This window comes from Eurosta solidaginis, chromosome 5 (genome assembly GCF_040869045.1).
Source record: "Eurosta solidaginis isolate ZX-2024a chromosome 5, ASM4086904v1, whole genome shotgun sequence".
NCBI lineage: Eukaryota > Metazoa > Arthropoda > Insecta > Diptera > Tephritidae > Eurosta > Eurosta solidaginis.
In genome coordinates, this window is record NC_090323.1 from 242,047,110 (window position 1) to 242,071,638 (window position 24,529).

At 37.5% G+C, this 24,529-nt stretch overlaps 4 protein-coding genes across 7 annotated transcripts in view; 2 read left to right on the plus strand and 2 right to left on the minus strand.

Moving 5' to 3' along the window:
* Positions 1-24,529, minus strand: part of LOC137252966 (putative uncharacterized protein DDB_G0286901) — a 155,237-nt gene that overhangs the window by 118,810 nt on the left and 11,898 nt on the right. Inside the window, exon 1 of one of the 2 annotated variants that reach the window (XM_067789135.1) lies at positions 15,217-15,266. The exons of the other annotated variant lie outside the window; for it this stretch is intronic. The gene's annotated coding sequence lies outside the window, so the exon portion shown is untranslated. Of the gene's footprint in view, positions 1-15,216; positions 15,267-24,529 lie in introns of those variants that run through there. 2 annotated transcript variants of the gene reach the window in all.
* On the minus strand, positions 2,467-3,944 carry LOC137233895 (probable serine hydrolase). Its single transcript, XM_067757419.1, has 2 exons — positions 3,637-3,944; positions 2,467-3,579 (listed from the first exon to the last, which is right to left on the minus strand). The coding sequence occupies exons 1-2, from the start codon at positions 3,796-3,798 to the stop codon at positions 2,692-2,694; spliced, it is 1,050 nt and encodes a 349-aa protein (XP_067613520.1). The 5' UTR covers positions 3,799-3,944; the 3' UTR covers positions 2,467-2,691.
* The window catches only part of LOC137252967 (LMBR1 domain-containing protein 2 homolog), a 54,022-nt gene continuing 41,660 nt past the window's right edge, over positions 12,168-24,529 (plus strand). Inside the window, exon 1 of one of the 2 annotated variants that reach the window (XM_067789144.1) lies at positions 12,168-12,400. Coding sequence is in view for 1 of the 2 variants with exons in the window: in XM_067789140.1 (XP_067645241.1) it covers positions 16,647-16,817 (171 nt within the window). In the remaining variant the exon portion in view is untranslated. Of the gene's footprint in view, positions 12,401-16,646; positions 16,818-24,529 lie in introns of those variants that run through there. The other variant, XM_067789140.1, reaches the window with a different exon arrangement.
* BBIP1 (BBSome interacting protein 1) lies at positions 14,584-16,589 on the plus strand. 2 transcript variants are annotated; one of them, XM_067789146.1, is made up of 2 exons: positions 14,584-14,745; positions 16,309-16,589. In XM_067789146.1, exons 1-2 carry the CDS (start codon positions 14,709-14,711, stop codon positions 16,587-16,589), a joined length of 318 nt encoding a protein of 105 aa, XP_067645247.1. In that variant the 5' UTR covers positions 14,584-14,708. The 2 variants fall into 2 exon arrangements, with proteins under 2 accessions (XP_067645247.1, XP_067645248.1); XM_067789147.1 differs by lacking the exon at positions 14,584-14,745 and adding an exon at positions 15,956-16,225.

Sequence of the window (24,529 nt, forward strand, 5' to 3'; positions counted from 1 at the left end):
GAAGTTCGAGTTTAATGCCGGTTGTATTCAATCCACGGCTCTCCAACTCCTTCTTCAGTTGCTGGATCTTCAATTCACTGAACTTTGCCATGTCCTTGTTGTCCTCCGGAATTTATTCAACAATTCCTCTTCTGACACCAATTGTAACGATTTTACTTGCAAATCCTCTTATTTGCCCTTCTGCTAAGTTCGAATCACTAAACTGTTGAATAAATAACTCCAATATGTAATAATCCAAAATGGCCTTTATTAAAGTACTTCATAATAACGCTCAAACTGTGCAACGAATAGCTTGCTTAATAACCAAACTGATTGATAGCTCAAATGAAACTCTACTATTCAAAATAATACTGCTCTTGCTCTCGAGATAGCGTCTTAGTCGAAACTGCTTGACAACTCAAATCAAACTGAATTCCAGCGCCTCTATAATTGCCGCCTTTTATACTCTTGGATTTCAACGTTCGCATCTTCTAGGCGCTTCCAGAATATACCAGTCCAGCAGCTCTCAAACCTCTCAGCTGTAACTACAATTGCACAATTTTATAGTTTTTCTCATTGCATACTTTCAGGAGTATCTCAGATATATGCATGTGTTTGTGCATTGACTCTCCGTTGCTCGTATACGTACATGGTACATATGTGTAGACGCAATTATTGTTTCGTTTATGTAGATACATAATGATTGATCTATGGATGTGAATTCACGTCACTGCCTAACATCGGCTTAGAGACGATAGCATCGCTCAGTGCTGCTAACATTCGTTACAATATATTCGATTTTTTCGTATGGCGCTTGGTTTGAATCATGGCTGAACTATATAGTTGGCTCATCTCATTAGCTGATATTTTTTTTTCATTTAACTGTAGCACGGATTGTCAAAAAGAGATGGCAAACTCAAAATTAAACCAACACGTTGACAACATTTTCTTACAAATCACAAAAACTGCTCAGTTTCATGTTTTCCTTCCATTCCATTCGCCCTACCTCCAAGACGCAAGGCGAATTCAGTACGAGCTGTTGTTATCCCAACAGCTGATTGCTTCTTCTTAATTATTTTCCATACATCGCCTTGTACTTTAATATGTCAATTAGTCGAAATCAATTAAAATTTTCTTTTGACTTGACATTCTTCTGCATAGCGAATTGGTTAAATTCAGTTTGCCATCACCTGGTATGGATTCGAATTGCCAACACGTAGATTTTTACTACCTGAACAAAGGTATGTTGTTGCTGTAGACATGAACTAACCATGAAACACACTTTCACGCAAGGAGAATCTATACCAGGTGGTGGCAAAGCGAATTCAATCAATTCGCCGTGCAGAAAAATGTCAAAACAAAAGAAAATGTTCATTGATTCCAATTAACTGACATGTTGTAGCACAAGGCGAATTCATTACAGGTGATAATTTTTCATACAGCGCCTTGTACTAGTGCATGTCAGTTAATCGAAACCAATGAAAATTTTCTTTTGACTTGACATTCTTCCGCAAGCCAATTGATTGAATTCGCTTTGCCACCACCTAGTATAGATTCGCCCTGGTTGTACGGAAAATAATCAAGAAGAAGCAATCAGCTTTTTGGATAACATCACTGAACGGTACTGAATTCGCCTTGCTTTCACGTTTCTCTTTTATTTTGTGATTCCAATTAGAAATTACTCTCTAGAGGTGGAACTTTTTCTAGGAAAAAATCCGCATCTCTAATTTTTTTTATAATTACCAATTATCAAACGGAAAAAAGTATATGGGAAATCCAGTTATATAATTATTGATTAGGAGTTAAGTACGAAAATGACGATAATCTACGTATATTTAAGCTAGATCTTAATTTAATAACTAGATTTCCCATATGAATTTTTCCCTTTGATAATCGGAAATTATGAAAAAAACTAAGAGATGCCGTTTTCTGTTTCCATAGAAAAAATACCATCTCTAGAGTGTAATATCTAATTGGAAGCGAAAATAAAAGAGAAACATGAAATTTGACAAATAATCTTATTTCCTAGGAATTATGCATACGAAAACGCGTATATTATCTGTTTAGGATTTTTTGTAGATTATAGCATAGGTACACTATGGATTATAGCATTTATTAAAAAAAAATCCTTTTTCTTGTTTTTTTGGAATTTGTATATATTTCTGCCTTGCTGCCTTCATAATCTCGTTCTGCATGTCCTATGGAGAGACAAAGTGAAGAGAACCTGCGAAGTGGTAGGTATACAAAGAGGACCTACTGTACTATCGGTCCATTTTGTGCTATCTGACACGCCTAATTTACCATACACAAAGGATACTTACCGATTTAAAATTTTTTAAAATTCTTATGCTCCCTCGCAAAACTGCAAGTTATCTCTTTTACTCAGAGTTAAAATGGCATCCATGATTAAACCCATACATTTTTGACAAATTTTTTAAATTATCTCTGAGCTAAAAAAAATAACTTGCCGTTCTGCAAAGATTCTGATTTTTTAAATCTTATTTTACCGCCTCTCCTTTATTTTACAAATTAAATTTTTTCCATTCCATAGACTTCGTGAAACATGATATTGGTACGACCATGCACCGAACTTTTTACATATTGAACTCATCTGTCGAAGCACGCTACCATCACACATCGGTGGACTAGTGACATTAAAAAAAATTGTTGGTTATTTATCTACATCCCATTTATTTTCTATATTTACGACACTTAAGAAAACCGCCATTTACTGATAAAAGAATTTATAATTGGGGCCACTCTTTCTGGTTCATTTAAATGAAAGTGGTGGGAACCCTCTACCTCGTGGTACTCAAAGTTATTGTTTCTACGTAAAATCTCCAATGTTTGGTCCAAGGCTGCATTCGATTCATTATGACTAGATTGCAATGCTTTGATAAACAAGTATGGAGAAGTTATACGCTGAGCCATTTCTAATGGTACTTCTTCAGAAAATATATGAAAAAATAGATGTTTGAGTCGACTATCTCGTGAAAAATAATACTTGTGTGGTTGATGCTGCGAAGGCTGTACTCCACGTTTTAATAGGAATTCACAAGTTTCTTTATTTACTGACTGTTTAGTACCATTGTGTAAACGTTCCACAAGTTGATGCCATTCATAGCAAGGTGGTTCAGAATTCATTTGTTGTTCGCGAAGCATCGCTTTTTTTAAACATTTTTTGTAAAAATCTACAACATTTTTACTGCTATACACTCCAGGCTTAAGATTGTCCAAACCAACCATCATATCAACTCTATCAGGAAAAAAAGCGCTAAACATAAAGCCATTGATAGAACTCATAGAATGACATAGCAGTGATATCTTATCCCATTTGAAAGTATCCATTACCCTCAAGAGGATGGAAATGTTATCCATCGTATGGTAGGACATGCCAGGAGGAAACCAAGAGGAATGACCATGACCGGGTAAGTCCAATGAAAGAAAGCCAACATTTGTATCTAGAAGCGGGGCTAATCTATCAAACGTACCTGCGTTATCTTGCCAACCGTGCAAACCAACTATGGGACGCATATTCGTTGGTCCATACCATTTGCCAGCAATATGACCCCACGGTACTGAAATTGAAATTTCTTCAAACTTAAAAAATGTGAATTATTACTGTCATCTACTCAAATACAGGAAATAACAACTTACGGGTCTTGTGGCGCAAGAAGTATTTTGGCTGCAAGATTTGACTGAAAATTGTCTGGTGAAGGAACCTGATATATATTTTCCATTTCTACACATGCAACGGAGCATTTTTATCATCGCTTCATTTGAAAAGTGACCTTTGGACAGTTTTATCGAATGGAACATTTGGTGTGATTTGCATATATGATATAGATAAAAAAAATTACAATTTGTCCGCTTCTACATTATACAATCCTCGAATTTAATTCTGTTTACGTTTCTATTTGTGCTTTCTGTCATTGTGAATGATAACTAAGTGTGTTATCTCCATGGTTCAACTATATACAGGTTTGCTCATCTGTAAAGCAACAAAATATGTCTGTTCAAATTGTCAAAATCTGTGTATTGGTGTTGGTGCATAATTGAACCATGGTTATGTCATAATACAACAAGTAAGGAAGGCAAAGTTCGGGTGTAACCGAACATAACATACTCAGTTGAGAGCTATGGAGACAAAATAAGGAAAATCAATCTGGGGTAACCCTGGCATGTGGTTGTATAACATGTGTATCAAATGAAAGGTATTAAAGAGTATTTTAAGAGAGAATAGGCCATAGTTCTATGGATGAACGCCATTTAGGGATATCGCCATAAAGGTAGACCAGGGCTGACTCTAGAATTTGTTTGTACGATATGGGTATCAAATGAAAGGTGTTACTGAGCATTTTAAGAGGGAGTGGGCCTTAGGTCTATCGGTGGACGCCTTTTCGAGATGTCCCCATTAAGGTGGACCAGGGGTGATTCTATAATGTGTTTGTACGATATGGGTATCAAATGAAAGCTGTTAATGAGTATTTTGAAAAGGAGTGATCCTTAGTTCCATAGGTGGACGCCGTTTCGAGATATCGCCATAAAGGTGGACCAGGGGTGTCTCTAGAATGTGTTTGTACGATATGGGAATCAAATGAAAGGTGTTACTGAGCATTTTAAGAGGGAGTGGGCATTAGGTCTATAGGTGGACGCCTTTTCGAGATATCGCCATTAGGGTGGGCCAGGGGTGACTCTAGAATGTTTGTACGGTATGGGTATCAAACGAAAGGTGTTACTGAGCATTTTAAGAGGGAGTGGGCATGAGGTCTATAGGTGGACGCCTTTTCGAGATATCGTCATTAGGGTGGGCCAGGGGTGACTCTAGAATGTGTTTGTACGATATGTGCATCAAACGAAAGGTGTTACTGAGCATTTTAAGAGGGAGTGGGCATTAGGTCTATAGGTGGACGCCCTTTCGAGATATCGCCATTAGGGTGGGCCAGAGGTGACTCTAGAATGTTTGTACGATATGGGTATCAAACGAAAGGTGTTACTGAGCATTTTAAGAGGGAGTGGGCATTAGGTCTATAGGTGGACGCCTTTTCGAGATATCGCCATTAGGGTGGGCCAGGGGTGACTCTAGAATGTGTTTGTACGATATGGGTATCAAATGAAAGGTGGTAAGGAGTATTTTAAAAGGGAGTAATCCTTAGTTCTATAGGTGGACGCCTTTTCGAGATATCGCCATAAAGGTGGACCAAGGGTGACTCTAGAATGTTTGTACGATATGGGTATCAAACGAAAGGTGTTACTGAGCATTTTAAGAGGGAGTGGGCATTAGGTCTATAGGTGGATGCCTTTTCGAGATATCGCCATTAGGGTGGGCCAGGGTGACTCTAGAATGTGTTTGTACGATATGGGTATCAAATGAAAGGTGGTAATGAGTATTTTAAAAGGGAGTAATCCTTAGTTCTATAGGTGGACGCCTTTTCGAGATATCGCCATAAAGCTGGACCAAGGGTGACTCTAGAATGTTTGTACGGTATGGGTATCAAACGAAAGGTGTTACTGAGCATTTTAAGAGGGAGTGGGCATTAGGTCTATAGGTGGACGCCTTTTCGAGATATCGCCATTAGGGTGGGCCAGGGTGACTCTAGAATGTGTTTGTACGATATGGGTATCAAATGAAAGGTGGTAATGAGTATTTTAAAAGGGAGTAATCCTTAGTTCTATAGGTGGACGCCTTTTCGAGATATCGCCATTAGGGTGGGCCAGGTGTGACTCTAGAATGTTTGTACGATATGGGTATCAAACGAAAGGTGTTACTGAGCATTTTAAGAGGGAGTGGGCATTAGGTCTATAGGTGGACGCCTTTTCGAGATATCGCCATTAGGGTGGGACAGGGGTGACTCTAGAATGTTTGTATGATATGGGTATCAAACGAAAGGTGTTACTGAGCATTTTAAGAGGGAGTGTACATTAGGTCTATAGGTGGACGCCTTTTCGAGATATCGCCATTAGGGTGGGCCAGGGGTGACTCTAGAATGTTTGTACGATATGGGTATCAAACGAAAGGTGTTACTGAGCATTTTAAGAGGGAGTGGACATTAGGTCTATAGGTGGACGCCTTTTCGAGATATCGCCATTAGGGTGGGCCAGGGTGACTCTAGAATGTGTTTGTACGATATGGGTATCAAATGAAAGGTGGTAATGAGTATTTTAAAAGGGAGTAATCCTTAGTTCTATAGGTGGACGCCTTTTCGAAATATCGCCATTAGGGTGGGCCAGGTGTGACTCTAGAATGTTTGTACGATATGGGTATCAAACGAAAGCTGTTACTGAGCATTTTAAGAGGGAGTGGGCATTAGGTCTACAGGTGGACGCCTTTTCGAGATATTGCCATTAGGTTGGGCCAGGGGTGACTCTAGAATGTTTGTACGATATGGGTATCAAACGAAAGGTGTTACTGAGCATTTTAAGAGGGAGTGGACACTAGGTCTATAGGTGGACGCCTTTTCGAGATATCGCCATTAGGGTGGGCCAGGGGTTACTCTAGAATGTTTGTACGATATGGGTATCAAACGAAAGGTGTTACTGAGCATTTTAAGAGAGAGGGGGCATTAGTTCTATAGGTGGACGCCTTTTCGAGATATCGCCATTAGGGTGGGACAGGGGTGACTGGTATGTTTTTGTACGATATGGATATCAAATTAAAGGTATTAATGAGGGTTTTAAAAGCGAGTGGCCCTTAGATGTATATGTGAAGGCGTTCTCGTGATATCCACCAAAATGTGGACCAGGTGATCCAGAAAATCATCTGTCGGGTACTGCTAATTTATTTATATATGCAATACCACTAACAGTATTCCTGCCAAGATTCCAAGGGCTGTTGATTTCGCCTTGTAGAACTTTTTCATTTTCTTCTACTTAATATGGTAGGTGTCACACCCATTTTACAAAGATTTTTCCAAAGTTATATTTTGCGTCAACAAACCAATCCAGTTACCATGTTTCATCCCTTTTTTCGTATTTGGTATAGAATTATGGCATTTTTTTCATTTTTCGTAATTTTCGATATCGATAAAGTGGGCGTGGTTATGGTCAGATTTCGCCCATTTTTTATACCAAGAAAAAGTGAGCTCAGGTAAGTACGTGGGCTAAGTTTAGTAAAGATATATCGGATTTTGCTCAAGTTATTGTGTTAATGGCCGAGCGGAAGGACAGACGGTGGACTGTGTATAAAAACTGGGCGTGGCTTCCATCGATTTCGCCCATTTTCACAGAGAACAGTTACCGTCATAGAATCTATGCTCCTACCATATTTGAGAAGGATTGGTAAATTTTTGTTCGACTTAGGGCTATAAAAGTATTCTAGACAAACTAAATGAAAATGGGCGGAGCCACGCCCATTTTGAAATTTTCTTTTATTTTTGTATTTTGTTGCATCATATCATTACTGGAGTTGAATTTTGACTTAATTTACTTATATACAGTAAAGATATTACATTTTTTGTTAAAATTTGAATTTAAAAAATTTTTTTTTTAAAAAGTGGGCGTGTTCTTAATCCAATTTTGCTAATTTTTATTTAGCACATATATAGTAATAGTAATAACGTTCCTGCCAAATTTCATCATGATATCTTCAACGACTGCCAAATTACAGCTTGCAAAACTTTTAAATTACCTTCTTGTAAAAGTGGGCGGGGCCACGCCCATTGTCCAAAATCTTACTAGTTTTCTATTCTGCGTCATAACGTCAACCTATCTACCAAGTTTCGTCGCTTTATCTGTCTTTTGTAATGAGTTATCGCACTTTTTCGGTTTTTCGAAATTTTCGATATCGAAAAGTGGGCGTGGTTATAGTTCGATATCGTTCATTTTAAATAGCGATCTGAGATGAGTGCTCAGGAACCTACATACCAAATTTCATCAAGATAACTCAAAATTTACTCAAGTTATCGTGTTAACGGACGGACGGACGGACATGGCTCAATCAAATTTTTTTTCGATCCTGATTATTTTGATATATGGAAGTCTATATCTATCTCGATTCCTTTATATATGTACAACCAACCGTTATCCAATCAAACTTAATATACTCTGTGAGCTCTGCTCAACTGAGTATAAAAAAGGTAGTTCCACTCAACATTTTTTGACGTATTTGGGGATTTTTGAAGTTTCATAATGTTTGCTGTTTTGGCAGAAGCGTTGCCATACCGTTACTGTTTAAGGCGAAATTGTGGTTTTTCGAAATGGAAATTTCCTTTGGGATGAAAACGCAATGGTCATCTGAGACAATAATAATATGCTTTAGCACGATTTATGTGCATATATATCGATTGAGAATACAGTAAAACATGCAATTTTATTGAAAAATAGTGGATAATGACTCATATCTTTATGGTAGCTTGACCCCTAGACAGAAAAAAATACACGAAAAATCCTGTTGTTCTAACATGGCGCTATTATCATGCCCCTACAGTGGATATTTCTCAAGGCATGTTGAGAAAAAGTGTACTTCCAAAGTCTGCACATCTATGTCAATGCTAAAAGGGCACAGAATATGTATAGGCTGCCCCAAAGGTGATCCCTGGTACAACGGGCAGAAATACTCTCATTACTAGTGGCTAACCTGCAGAGCTACAGGGTAATGTTCTCCAAAAAAAATAGTTGTAACAATCCCCTCCTAAAGAGCAACGCTAGAATTATACAATAAAAACAACAAAAAAAAATGTGGATTTGTAGCCAATTTATCAAGAAATTGCGGTGTCGGTTTATAAGGACCTCCTTTGAGCAAGCAATTGACAAACGTGTATGTTTTGTCAAAATATTCTGTGCAAACGTGCGGACACTTCCCTTGCTTTGCATACTGCGATCCATATTTCTTCCACCAAAACAATTTTTGGGAGCTCGAAAAGTTTATTAAAAACCTTCTTTTCTAGGCTGATATTTCGTATTAAATATTTCAACGCATGTTGCACATTTCTTTTTCTTTTTTATATAAAATAACTGTGAAAGTAATTTAGTCGTATCCGTTAATATGAAATTCATCAAAATTAGAAAAATTCGTAACATTTTTCAATCTGGTAGCTTGTGTTTGGTGAAATTGTCATTGTCCCCGCAAAAGTCAAGGGGCTAACGTCACACTAAATGGAACTATCTCCATTTTTTGTATCATGTGTTATCTTATCTTTCAACTGCCTGACAGGATGTTCAATATGGCTACTTTTTAGCGTTTTGACAGGGTGTTCAATATGGCGGCGCCTATCTTCAGCGGATGATAGAAAGAGATACAGAATGAGACAGCGATAGTCAATTACAAATCAGGTGATCCAATCACTTTGGAATTTTGACGTCTATGCAGAAGATATCACACTTTGTTATCATTCATAATGGAGTTGTTTAGAATTTCGCTTAGATATGAAATAAAGTCAGCATCACTCGCACTAGGCGAATGATAAATCAATCCTATTTTATACTGGGGATAGATGTTTTTGATTTTTATTATTATACACCAAATATTTTTGTTAATAGTGTTATTGTAAACTATATTATTATTGGAACCATGGTTCAACCATATGGTTGGCTAATTTGTACAATAACAAAATATGTCTGAAAAAAGGCAAAATATGTCTATTCAAATTGTCAAAATCTGTGTATTGGTGTTGGTGCGAATGGTATGGAATGGAAACATAAAACTTAACAGTTTTTGTATGTGTAAGAAAATGTTGCCAATGTGTTGGTTTCATTTTGTGCTTTTGACAATCCCATCGACCATGCAATGAAATAAATAAAATCAGCTGATGAAATGAGCCAACCATATAATTGAGCCATGGATTGGAACTATAATAGCCGAAATGTATGTCGAAAATCTTCATATCCCCCATCAGATCTATTAAGTTTTGTTTGGTGTGGCATCATTGACAAATGTTATAAAAAATGTGCATTTTGACAGCGCTCTCTCGAAACAAAGTTGCAAATCCATTCATCTATGCTAGTGATGGACGATATGGCGATTTTGAGCTATCAGTGAAAATAGATTTGGCTATTTTTGAATCGCGGCTCTTTTTTATAGCTATAGCGATCGCTTTATTTTAACAAGCGATTCTATACAGAAGATATGATGGGCGATATAGCGATCTTGAGCTATCAGTGAATATAGATATGGCTATTTTTTATAGCTATGGCGATCGCTTTAACTTATCTTTAATAAACGAATCTGAAATTATTTTTATACTTGGATAAAAAAAAAATGAATTTTAAGTTTGTTTACCGGAGTAGATTGAATGTTATACATTCATTTAATTTAGTATACAGAATATATGAACCAAAATTGGAATAAAAAGAAAAAAATATGTACTTTAATTGTAAACTGATGTAATGTGAAATTCTAATTTTCTGAGATGTTATGATATATATTATTAACTGGCTGACGACAATATGTTCAGACTCGTATTACACTCAATGAGATGAAACTAGCTGAAATAGTTGTCTATGCATCTTTGTTTTATAAATTTTGCTAATTCAAATGGTTTAATTTTTAAGATGAATCAACCCGAAATAAATATGATTTATTTACTATATTATACTACACCGATGTATTCAGGAATACTCCGTATGAATTTATTCTGAAAGTTGTATTTGGCTGCATAATATTTGAATAGTAAAGTGAATAAAGTTTTAATGAAAAATACAGAGAAAAAATATAGCAAATTCTTCAAACTATTATAAAAATATTCTTTAGCAGAAAATTAGCCACCAACTTCAGTGCCCTAGAAATTAACCGGAGAATTCAACCATATACAAACCATTTAACACTCTTGAATTGCATTCTCCCAAAAAACTTAAATTTTGAGTTATTCTGTTTACAATAAGACGAGTGATATATGTTTCTATAATTCTTTTATTTTTCCATCAAAAACACAAATTTTATAAAACTGTTAACGGCTACAGCCTAGAAGTATTAACTTATGAGTAACACATGCATTAGTTTCGGTAACGTTTTACAAGACGGTGCACCACCTAATTTTTATCGAAATTTAACAAAGGTCGTATCAAAAGACGCGTATCGACCTCCGTTTTAAGAATCCGAAAGCGAAAATTCAATTTTTATTTCTGTCAAAAGATATATGCAAAAATCGGTTCAAATTTCCATGTGGTTGTAGTTTTTTGCCACATTTGATGTACACACACACACACACTAATGCAGAAAGGTGTTCTGCGCGCATTTAGTTTTGACCCCGAAACTGGTGTCGGATCCACCCAGGGTAATTTTTTATAAGCGCGGCCGCAGGCCGCCAACGCAGAAAGGTGTTCTATATTTCGGAACCTCTAGGGGTAATTTTACGGTTTTTTGTAAATAACTTTCGACAGAAATAAAATTTTTGATTTCCGATTCTTAAAACGGAGGTCGAGACGCGTCTTTTGATACCACCTTTGATAATTTTCGATAAAAATTTGGTGGTGCACCGTCTTGTAAAACGTTACCTATATTTTTTTTCCAATTTTCGAGAAAATTGTTCCTTTTTGTATCCAATAAACTTTTTTACTCAGTCGTAAAGTAAATCACACAGATGAGTAGTAATGAACGATATTTCACTATCGATGATTGCATCGCCGCTATCACTATTAGTATTAGAATTTCACGGTGAAGGAAAATCGCCATTCGCTATAATCGCTATTGGCGATATTCTGCCAGAGGTGATTGTCATTCAAAAGAATCGAATGAAGGAAAATCGCCAATCACTGATATATTTGGATTGGACTAGCTATAGCTATTAGCGATTTGTCAATAACGGCGATGCAATCGCCAATAGCGAAATATCGTTCCATCACTAATCTATGCTAAAAAAGAAAAATTTAGCTGATTTAGTTAACCATTGTAAATTTTACCAAGTAGCGCAACTAACAGCTGATCGGTGAAAATTCGCACATTCACACGCACAGTTATCGACTCAGTTTCAAAAGAAAATTTAGATTATTTAATTCAAATTTTAAAGTGAGATAATCCTTACAAATTTATGTATACAGAATATATATGGCGTTTTTGTTGTTATTGAATCAACAGTTTTATTTATTATTAAAGCTTTTATAATTTTTTTTTTAACTTTGAAAAAACTCCCAACACCATTTCTTCATTATATGACATTCGACTGCCTAGTCCACTGCCTTCCACTCTATTCGCAACATAACCTCTACTTAAGCTGCCAAACTATATAGTAAACAATGGTTAACTGTGGTGATTTGTTCTCTTAAATTTTCTAACGTATTTTATTAAATAAATTATGACAAATAAATAATAATTAATGGCTAAGCGTACTTTAAATTGAATTTTAAACCCGATAAGCATTGCACACATGAAGAAAACAATCTTATACTAACGCTACATTGACTATCGACCACATAGTATGTATGAACATATCTAAATGTATGTACCATAGATGAAGTATGTACGTAACTTTCCTAAATTAACTAAAAGGTAATTTTATACGACAAGAAATTGTGAACGTAAGTGTTTTGCGCGGATATAGTTTTGGTATCCAAAACAGTGTTGGACCCACCCAGTTATATTTCTTTTCATTTTACAAAGATAAGCCTTGTAACACTTTTTGTTCAATTGAAAATACTTGCAGCGTAGAATCGAGTACTGTAAGTAATGGTTATGTAAACCCGTCTTTTTGAACAACTTGAAAGATCGAGACTTTTTATTCTTTAAAATTTTCAGCTCTTTAGTGAACCATACTTGGCTTGTATCGGAATGTACACAAATCCGCTTAGGTACGTATTTTTCAAAAAGACAGTAAATGGTATTGTAAAAGTGAGAAACGCTTTGCTCCACATCAGCATTAAATGTTGGCCACACTATTCGAGATAGATCACGATTTAATTTTTTAAAATTGGCCTTCGCAAAGTCGAAGCGATAACTGGAGTCGTATCGTTTATTTCCGCTGTTACAAGCATAATTTACAACTTCGTAAACTATTTTGAGGGAAGGGTGGTAAGCATCTTCAGGTTCAATAATGGGTTCGCATCGACTAATGGAATATTTAGATTCATCATCCACAAAGGCTAAATCCAACACTCTTCCGAATTTATTCGATTGGATGTTGATTTGTTGAAGGCACAGCTCAGACATTCCGTCTAGAAATTCATTGTTGGAAGACTTTGACGAAACTGGTACGATATTTAAGTCAGAGATGCACCATGATATGTGTGGCATATTGAAGTCACCCAAGACAATAATGGAATCGGAAGGCTTTAGCATCGAATTAACAGTTCTTAGCAAGGAAATGTGATTCATATAAACGGACAGTTCAGAAGATGGCGGGATATAACAGATGGCCAAATAAATGTGGATATTTGCTAGTTGTGTGCGTATGCACAAGAACTCAGTTGTATCGGTGGCGGTTACGCAAATCTCTTCAGATGGTATTGAAGAGTGTACAGCAAGCAGAACCCCACCTCCAACCCTGTTCAGGCGGTCATTTCGATATATCTGGTAGTCATTACAGAGGATATCTGAGTTAAAAACATGAGGTTTCAGCCAGGTTTCGGTTAAAGCAATTATATCGTAGCTTGAGTTAAATGATTTTAAAAACAGTTCTGTTAACTTGGTGTTTAAGCCTCTAACATTTTGGTAAAGAATATCTAAAGCAGATTTTTCGTTCAGTTTTTTGACTCAGTGTTATTAACAGGGATCTTTGCCAAGTTTGGAACACTCTTATTCCGCCTATATTCAAATTCCCGCACAAGTGCCCCAGAGGGCCAAAAATCGTTACTCAAGATAGTGTCAAAATGGTCAATAGGTACATCTAATCTAAAGGAAGATACGTTTCTTTCATAACTAAAATTAAATTTCCGAATTGTTACGTCATGGGTTTTCCTTTTTGAGAAGATATACGATTTCAGATCCTCCTCAGTAGTATCCCTCTCGAATCTTGACACGAATATCGATTTTTTAGGAGGGACTACAACCAACTTCCTAGTTCCAGGCTCAGTCGCCTGAGAAGGGTTTGCAGGTTCAATATTTTTTCTAGCTGCTAGTTTTGTTGGAGGTGCCTTTGATGTTGAAGGCTCTACTGTAAGAGGACTTGGAGATGCTAAGTTTATTAATTCTATCGTGCTAGGTGTAGGAACGATTGGGTTCTGGATGTTTTGAACGGGGTCTAGGGTCAATACGCCAGCCGAGACATCAGTTCGTTTTCGTTTGCTGTCACGACTGTCGCTGTTAGCATTAGCAGCTGAATCGGTAATACATTTGAAAGTTTTAAACAAGTTTACATAATACTTGAATTTATCCCCTAATGTAGAAAGTTCCTTACCGATTTCGGAGAATGCGTTTCGGGTATGTTTGAAAAGCTTAAAAAGATCCACTTCGGTGGATCTGCATTTCAAGCACGACCAACGCACACCCTTGTTATCGTTGATCGCATCACACACCCTTGCTGTCAAACTAGCGCACTTCATATGAGCAAGCTCATCACAAAGCCAGCACGACACGAAACGCTCGGTATCACCTTTCAATTGGCAGTTAACAAAATTGCAAGACATTATAAGTTAAAGTAAAATTGATTAAACAGACGGAGGCAGTGAAAATAGTTTGGAGATCACAGTAAGAAAATCACTGTTTGAGCAGTTTGGAGATCACTGTATGAGCAGTTTAAGATCGCTATTAACTGACGCTTAACAACACACAATGCAAACAGCTGTGGCAGTGAAAAGAAAATGAAGTAAATGTGCACGAGCAAATAACAATTGAAAACTGAAAATATATAAATGCCAATCAAATGCAACAACAAATATGCAAAGTGACTCGGCAAATATGTATGTATGTATGGATATACACACTTTATCAATTATTTTTAAGATACAATTTATTTTAGTAAAGAAAAGCAGAACTTTAAATTGCCGATGCAGTACACAACGTGTTTACACTTATTTTTAGCACAATAATTATTTAAACAAACAAATTTATTTATTTAAGACAAAATAAGGCACAGTAGAAATCAAAACACAACTTCACAGCTTGACGTTCGCACTTTTTGATCTCGAAACTGGTGTCGGATCCACCCAGGGTAATTTTTTATAAGCGCAGCCGCAGGCCGCCAACGCAGAAAGGTGTTCTATATTTCGGAACCTCTAGGGGTCATTTTACGGTTTTTTGTAAATAACTTTCGACAGAAATAAAATTTTTGATTTCCGATTCTTAAAACGGAGGTCGAGACGCGTCTTTTGATACCACCTTTGATAATTTTCGATAAAAATTTGGTGGTGCACCGTCTTGTAAAACGTTACCTATATTTTTTTTCCAATTGTCGAGAAAATTGTTCCTTTTTGTATCCAATAAACTTTTTTACTCAGTCGTAAAGTAAAGCACACAGATGAGTAGTAATGAACGATATTTCACTATCGATGATTGCATCGCCGCTATCACTATTAGTATTAGAATTTCACGCTGAAGGAAAATCGCCATTCGCTATAATCGCTATTGGCGATATTCTGCCAGAGGTGATTAGGGGGACTCATGATAGCATATAAACTTATAAGGTGTAAAATTATATCCATTTACACACGCGGTTATATGAACGCACCTAGTAATACTCTTGATAAAATTGATTGTTTTTCAGCTGTATTATTTCCAAAAAAATGTTTTTGATTGTTATACAAATTAAAAAATACCAAGATTAAGTGAAAAATCAAAACTAAAACGCCTTTACTTGCTGATGTTGGAGATTTTTGATGAAAATGCCGTCTGTAATGTCTGCAAGGTTGCATTCCTTTGAGTTTACCGCGTTTACACAATGAAATGTGCGCGTAAATTTATACAAATTGTGTAAATGATTTTTCATACAAAATTTGACAGCTCGTGCGTAAACTAGATAAATTTATACGTTTACACACTTTATAAGGCATTTATACGGTTACATGACTCCCCCTATTGTCATTCAAAAGAATCGAATGAAGGAAAATCGCCAATCACTGATATATTTGGATTGCAATAGCTATAGCTATTAGCGATTTGTCAATAGCGGCGATGCAATCGCCAATAGCGAAATATCGTTCCATCACTAATCTATGCTAAAAAAGAAAAATTTAGCTGATTTAGTTAACTGTGGTGATTTGTTCTCTTAAATTTTCTAACGTATTTTATTAAATAAATTATGACAAATTAATAATAATTAAGGGCTAAGCGTACTTTAAATTGAATTTTAAACCCGATAAGCATTGCACACATGAAGAAAACAATCTTATACTAACGCTACATTGACTATCGACCACATAGTATGTATGAACATATCTAAATGTATGTACCATAGATGAAGTATGTACGTAACTATCATATTTAGGCTAAAGAAATTTTAATTAGACAATCTTTCATTTGTTTAGGGAAAAATAACCATCACAGTGGATGTAGGGAGTATCGCCTTCAACTTACTATGCTACCTGAAGAAATAGCTGTAGGGAAAATCGAACTGATTGAACCAACAACCGGAAAACTATTTTTCGAACATAAAACTGAATTAATTTTCTGCAAGCCACATTTGATATCATTAAAATCGCAATCTTTGACACGTCTGGAAGAAATGCAGCGACAATCAGCTAAGCAGTTACAAACGAAACGAGTTAAAAGCACCATAGAATCAAAAGGCTTACCAAAGGCAGTGTAAATAATTCTAATAACCAACATTTGTTCATCGTGCACAAAATCTTACCTCCTTTTCAAAATGGTTAATTTATTTACATTTGCTATTCTGACTGCTTTACTACTAGCCGCAATATCGCTTTTTCGTTATGGCAACATACTACGACAACATATTATCGTGACGTTGTCTGTGCTGACTGCATGGTGCTTTTCCTTTCTTATTGTCTTCACGATACCACTTGATGTCACAAATGTAAGCTTAAGAAAACGTTTATGTTTTCTATTTTTAATTTCTAAAGACCTACATACGTATATAGTATACAGTATTGATTAAATCAGTACTTAACAGCAATTTTAAAGGATATTGATGACAATTTGTGATAGGACGCACCTATTGGATGGGTGAAGCACTGCTACAACAACAACAACAGCAATTTTAGTGTAAGTAACTAGAGAACATTTTACAGGAGAATGTATTTGAAGGGCCACAACATAATTTTAGTTGGCGAAATTCCAAGGAAGGAATATTATGTTATTATATAAGATGAGATTATCGCAACTCTTTCTTGGCATTTTGCCCCTTGAAAACATAGGGTGGCGGCACATTTAAAACCTATAAAATTTTAGTTTTTATGGTTACAATTTGTTAGTGCGCGAAAAGATCGCATAAGCGGAAATGGAGGCGGCCTCGCGTTTATCATATACTACTCTGTCCAATATCATATATTTGATTCTGACATCGACCGCAGGGACAATGTCTTAGAACGTCAAGGCCTATCTGTCCGGTCAGGCGATGCAAACCTAGAAATCATCAACATCTACATCCCTCCTGCCACCTGTTGCCCCAGTGGATACCGCCCTAATATTAGCTCCTTACTCACCGGCAACAATCGCATTATCTTAGGCGACTTCAATGCCCATCACGATCTATGGCATTCAAACTTGCGGGCGGACAGGAGGGGCGAGATGTTGGCGGATCAAATAGAAGAAACGACGTTCTGCACAATAAACGGACACGCCCCCACACGTATGGTAGGAAGCTGTCACAGTTCGCCGGATATCTCAATCGTGAGCGCAGAACTTGTAAACTGCGTCAACTGGCGGCCGATGTTAACATTGGCATCCGACCACCTGCCTATACTTATTTCGTTCGAGCGTACCGCCGACTTCATCGTCACAGAAAAACGCACTTTCATAAACTTTAAAAAAGGAAAGTGGGACGAATACGAATCTTATACAGACAACCTTTTTGCTGTCCTCCCTATCCCGACTGATGCCCGTCAAGGGGAGCGTGCTTTCCGCAAGGTCATTGAATCCGCCTCGGCACGTTTCATTCCCGCCGGGAGAATTTCCGAAATTCGGCCCCACTTCCCGGCGGAGGCCTCAAATTTTGCGAGAGAACGTGACCTTATAAGACAGCTCGATCCAGGCGATCCCCAAATAAGGGATATAAAACAAAGCATCAGATTGCTTGTGGATGAAGAGGAGCACCCAAGAGGTTGTAACCTCTCTGCCGGTGTGGGTAAACTTTGGTCCACCGTAAAGTCCCTATCGAATCCGTCTAAGCACAATTACAAAGTTTCCATCGCCTTTGGCGATAAAGTGCTGTCGGATTCGAAAAAATGCGAGCGCTTTCTGCCGTCAATATGTAATGCATTATACGGTCGACAAAGATAGACGGAGGGCTACCAGACACGCACATAAACATAAATTCAGCGCGTCACCAATTACCATCACGCCAGAGGGGTTATAGATGCCATCGGTCACACTAAACCATCCAAAGCAGTGGGCCCTGACGGCATAGCCATGCCGATGCTTAAAGGCCTAGGGAAAGAGGGTTTCAAATACTTAGCACATGTCTTCAACCTGTCTCTTTCCACCTTTGTCATACCCGAAAAATGGAAAATGGCCAAGGTGGTCCCGCTACTAAAGCCTGGGAAACCAGCTAACATAGGAGAGTCGTATCGTCCGATATCTCTCCTATCGCCAGTAGCAAAGACGCTTGAAGCCATTTTGCTCCCCTACTTCCAAGCCAATTTGCAGCTTGCCTGTCATTAGCATGGCTTCAGAAAACTCCATAGCACCATTACCGCGCTAAATGCCATCAGCACCCAGATAAATTGCGGTTTAAATCAAAACCCCCACCATAGAACAGTATTCGTATCGCTAGACCTATGACCTAGACCTTTTGATACGGTCAACCATGGCTCGTTACTGCAAGACCTGGAAGGGTCTACCCTTCCCCCATGTCTTAAAAGGTGGACCGCGAATTATCTGGGTGGTCGGCAGGCATCGGTGCAATTTAGAAACGAAATATCAAAACCAAGAAGAATTAAACAAGGGGTGCCACAGGGTGGTGTCCTATCCCCTCTTTTGTTTAATTTCTACATATCTGAGCTACCTTCACCACCAGAAGGAGTCACTATCGTTTCCTACGCCGATGACTGCACAATAATGGCCACTGACCAGGCCCACAGATGGATGAGCTCTGCAACAGAATAAACGGCTACCTCCCTGATCTCTCCAGTTTTTTCGCCTCGCGAAACCTGGCATTATCACCGATCAAATCTTCCGCGACCTTATTTACAACATGGACGTCCCAAATGTCGACCATTTTGAACATCCACGTCGATGGCACTACGCTACCGACTGTCCTACGCCCCAAAATCTTGGGTGTGGCGTTTGATCAGGATCTACATTTTGGTGAGCACGCAGCCGCAATTGTTCCGAAAATCCAGAGCCGTAATAAAATCCTCAAATCCCTTGCTGGCAGTACCTGGGGAAAAGATAAAGAAACGCTCATTACTACATACAAAGCAATTGGCCAGCCGTTTACGTGCTACGCGTCACCCATATGGTCGCCAAGCCTAAAAATTACCCACTGGAAAAAGCTACAGGCCTGCCAAAATACTGCTCTCAGAATCGCCACGGGCTGTCTTCTTATGTCCATAGGACACCATCTACATAATGAGGCGAGAATACTCCCCATCAGGGAGAGAAATGAGATGCTAACCAAACAGTTCCTGTTGAATACCCCGAAACCTGGGCATCCAAACAGACATCTGATTGATGAGCCAACACCGCCTAGGGGCCTAAAGAGTAATCTCCGTAAGCATTTTGAGTAAATACGGCACCTGAGAACCCAGCCGTATGAAGCAAAAAAACACAAGCAGGTCCTTGGTGAACTCCACAAACAGGCGTCGGACCTTTATGCCGGGAATTACCCGGTGAATCCAGTACTCAAAGAAAATTACCCAAAACTTGTGGAAGAGGAACGCATACTCCCTGTTTAAACGACACTTTGTGATGCATGATTTGGGACCGATTAACTACTTCTTGGGAATAGAGGTTTCCAAAGACGATTATGTAATTTCGAATTGAATCAATCGGCGTATATCACCAAAATTGCGGCGGATTTCGGATTGACGAATGCGAAACCGGTAAGAACTCCAATGGAAGTTAATTACGGAAAGACAGATTCTACAGATCCATTGGAAAACAACAAGAAATATCGGTCGCTAATTGGTAGACTGTTATATTTATCAGTTCACACAAGGCCCGACATTTCGGCCAGCGTTAATATTTTAGCACAAAAGGTATCCCAGCCAGCAAAGGATGATTGCAATCAACTCAAATGTGTTGTTAAGTATTAGAAATATTCGTATAAAACAAAGCATTGTGATACGAAATACAAAATGATTCGCGAATCATCGAATGCAAATACTGTCCCACCAGTGAAATGATAGCTGATTTGTTGACAAAACCACTACCTGCATTTAAACATGGTTATTGTAGAGAGAAATGTAATTTAGTTTGAACAAGGAGGAGTGTGAGAAGTACTTTGTCATCTGTAGCGTTCAAACACATTACGTCTTATTGTATTCAACAAGAATGCATTACTGCACTCACACACATATATATATCTCTAATATATAAAATTCTTCTGTCACGGTTTTAGAGGCTTAACTCCTCCGAAACGGCTGAACCGATTCTCATGAAATTTTGTGATCATATTGGGTAGGTCTGAGAATCGGCCAACGTCTACCTTTTTTTCGCTACGTGCCTAGGGTCTTGAGATCAAAACGTGGATCCGGGTACCCCTAGAATGTGTTTATACAATATGGATATCAAATGAAAGCTGCTGATGAGTGCTATAGTACAGGATAATTTTCATACCACTGGGAGGCTAGGGTCTCGAGATATAGCCCAAAACGTGGACCCGGGTACCCCTAGAATGTGTTTATACAATATGGATTCAAATGAAAGCTGTTGATGAGTGCTATAGTACAGGATAATTTTCATACAACTGGGAGGCCAGGGTCTCGAGATATAGCTCAAAACGTGGACACCTAGAATGCGTTTTTACATTATGGGTATCAAATTGAAGCTGTTGATGTGTGCTATAATACAGAGTAAGTTTTACATCGCTGAGTGACTAGGGTCTCTATATATTGGCCAAAACATGGACCCGGATATCCCTAGAATGTGTGTGTATTATGGATATCAAATGAAAGCTGTTGCTGAGGGCTCTAAAGTTCATTGTGATATTCGATTTAGTCGCATCAACCTGGAAAAACTGATAAATATGCATGCGAAGCCGAAATAAAGACAAGAATTAATAATACCCACATACCTATTTACATACGTCCTATTCGATTTGCCTGAAATTTCGTATACAAATTTTTCCATATTAGTATTTACGATGCTTTTTTCCGCGAAGTATACCAGAGACGGACTGGGACTGGGATTAGGACTAGGACTGGGACTGAGACTCGGAGTGGGACTGGGACTGAGACTCGGAATGGGACTGGAACAAAATACATACCACCCTCTGGGACTGGCTATAAGAGATGAAGAAGAAGGAGAAAAACTCGAGAGAAGAGAGAAAGAGACTGAGAAAGAGATAGAATGAGACGAAGATGGAGATGAAGCGAAAAAAACGAAGGGAGGAGTGAATAAAAAGATTAGGAAAAAGTGTAGAGGGGTAGGGCAGAGTTAGTCGGAAAAAGCTTATTAAAATGTATGCAGATAGGCAAAATATAGGGCAGAACAACGTCTGCTGGGTCTGCTAGTATATATATACATATATATATATATTTTGCTTTTGTATAGAAATGTCATTGAAGTTTGCTTTTCATATTTTTTCATTTCCTGTATACTCTTCTAAATTCTTTCATCAATTAAACACGTGATAAATATATTCTCATAAAGTGTAATTTCACAGAATCACCATACACTGTTTGATTTTAATCCAAACGATCTAGGCAGCCGAATATCATCAGGTTCAGATATTCTGCAAACAATTTAATTCTACACCTTATTGATGTATATTAGAACGATTTTCAGTCATCCCTTGTCAAATATGGTTTCGAGACAAACCGGTAAAATAGTACCAAACATTTTCCCTCCCTACTACTTTAAAAATCATGAACAAATTGGGACCGGAGCGGGGCCTTGTTGTACTATTCACTTCGCCTGCATTGCGTTATGCTAATGGAAGAATAACAAAATCAATGAAAATTTGGGACAAATAGAGACAACCAATTGCCACATTGATGGATTTGATGTGCTTACCTCCTTACTCATACACATTTTAAGTAAGCTTCCCAGTTAGAAATGTACATATTGTAACGAGTTTAGGGAAATTCCGCTTATTTGAACCGGCTGCTAATGCTCGAATCGCTAAACTGTTGAATAAATCACTCCAATATTCAGTATTGCAACTGGTATTTATTTAGATTATTTTGGGAGTAGTACTTCACAATTGTACTTCACAACCAATGTGTTTAAGTCAAAACTGATTAATCATTCCTTAGCTTGCGCTGCTTTTATACTCTCTGTTACCTCGTCCGCATATTTCTATAAGGTCTAGACGTTTCGCCTTCTAGAACTGCTGTATCTCCTGCTAGGTAATTGAGCTACATATTTGCGTGTGTATGTGTGAGTAACAACTTCGGCTGATGACTACATCTGTGTGTGTGAGGTATCTCTTCGTTGCCTTGTACATAAGTGTGGCTAGCTATAATGTGTACATGTACATAAGAGTGGCGGCTTCATATTTTTGTTGTTGCGTGATTATTAAGTAGCCTAGTGATGTCATCATTCGCCACACTGCCCTCCACCTAAGTCTGATCGTCCCGATCAGACATATCTCTCGATCCAACCTGCTAGCCTCTCCAAATAAACCACCCTTCTATTTCGTGGTTTCCAAATTGTTTGTATACGGTAGATGACATCGCTGATCCGCTTCACAACTTTGTACGGGTCTTCCCAACCAGTGGCGGATACAGGCTGCTTTTTGAGGGGGAGGAGGGGGGGGGGGGGGGCGATTTCAGTCAGTAATTGTTTCTCCCAATAGTTGATGTGTTTTGAACAAAGTTCACATCAAGATATTTTATACGTGAAAATGCAAGATATAACAACAAGGGAAACGTATAGCAGACCGTTATTTTTACGGGTAAATTGATTAGTATTTTTTTACATTATTTAATAATTTCATACACATATTTGGTTTCATTTAGTTATTCAAATAACCAATTTTTTGACATCATTTTTATCTTCTGCAAATTTTTTTTTTGTTAAAAAGCAGTTTGTTTCATGAAATTTTATTAAATGTTTGACGATTACATGAAAATAGCAATGTATGCTCGATGGAGAAACCCGAACCACAATTTAATGGAAAATTCGTACTTACCATTTTCGAGTTCCTCCGCCCTCGGCCTTTTAGTTTGCTGGTTATCTGTCACTCGAACTTCCAATTGTCGATTGGTTAAACATATTTAATAGTTCATGATGCCAAATGAGTCGGTAAATCGAATGAATTAGGTTAAATTTTTTTAATATTCTAAGGTTATACAGTAAAATCGCGAAAAAGTTAACCAAAACACAAGCTTTAACACAAGTTAACACAAGTACACAACTGACACGTTTAAATGTCCATGACTAACTACATTTGCGCCACGCGACACCGACAATAATTTTTCACACAGGAATTCGGGGAATACCCGCACTTGCCAAACAAACGGTTAGATTTCGACCATATATCAGCATGGAGAAATCGAATTTTAGGATGCAACATATTCGATTACCATAAGGCTAGGAGCTGCATTTTTCTTTTCCGTCTTATTTCAACAAAGACGCCGCTGTACTTATACGATAAAATAGTCTTTAATAAATCGACATCATGCACCTTAGCTGTCCCTATTTTTAACTACGTAGAGTCTACTAGGTTGTTTTTCGTCAACACCATACGTCTCTGGAATTCTATTCCTACTGCTGTAAGAAACTCTCTGAACCAAAACAACTATAAACAGATTCTTTATAGTTTTTTCTCTAGTGATAGCACTTGAGGTTTTTATCTATTGGCATTTTTGATATCTACATATTTCTCTATACTCCTTAACCTTTCCGTTTCTACTTCACTCTCATCTATTTTCTATATTTTGAAACACAGCTTAAGATATAGAACTATATATATGTAAGTTAGTTAGTATTATATAAACCACAATGGTTATGACATCTGTTCGTTGTACTATAAAAGATTTCATTATCTTAATGTACTAATAATTAAATTGCCTAAATTGCTTAACAAAAAAATTTGAAAAAATTGATGAGCTCAGAAAAGTTAACCAATACATAGTTAACTTTTTAGAGCGGGACGTGGACGCTCATGTCCGGTCAACTTAGCCGAGCGATTAACAGTGTGCGGACTTAAAATTTTTGTTTAGTGGTAGATTTTTCAGAAAATAGTGGTAGCATTGGTTTATATTTGAAATATTTTTAAGTAGTGAATATTACTCACTTCTTTTCCTATATATACATAGGTAGGTGGAAGTTATGTACTAAAAACCTAAAGGAAAAGAGATTAAATGGTGATCAAAGCATCGATAGGTGTTATTTTGAGTTTTATAAAACTATTCTCCTACAAATAATATTGTTTCTCTTTTCAAAAAATTGTGGAAAAGC

Bases quoted from the DNA above. Each gene is read 5' to 3' on its own strand.
- LOC137233895 (XM_067757419.1), bottom strand. From the start codon at position 3,798: ATGTTCCATTCGATAAAACTGTCCAAAGGTCACTTTTCAAATGAAGCG. The intron at 3,580-3,636 runs GTAAGTTGTTAT...ACATTTTTTAAG, and splicing joins CTTCTTGCGCCACAAGACCC to TTTGAAGAAATTTCAATTTC.
- BBIP1 (XM_067789146.1), top strand. From the start codon at position 14,709: ATGCAACAACAAATATGCAAAGTGACTCGGCAAATAT. The intron at 14,746-16,308 runs GTATGTATGTAT...TCATTTGTTTAG, and splicing joins CAAAGTGACTCGGCAAATAT to GGAAAAATAACCATCACAGT.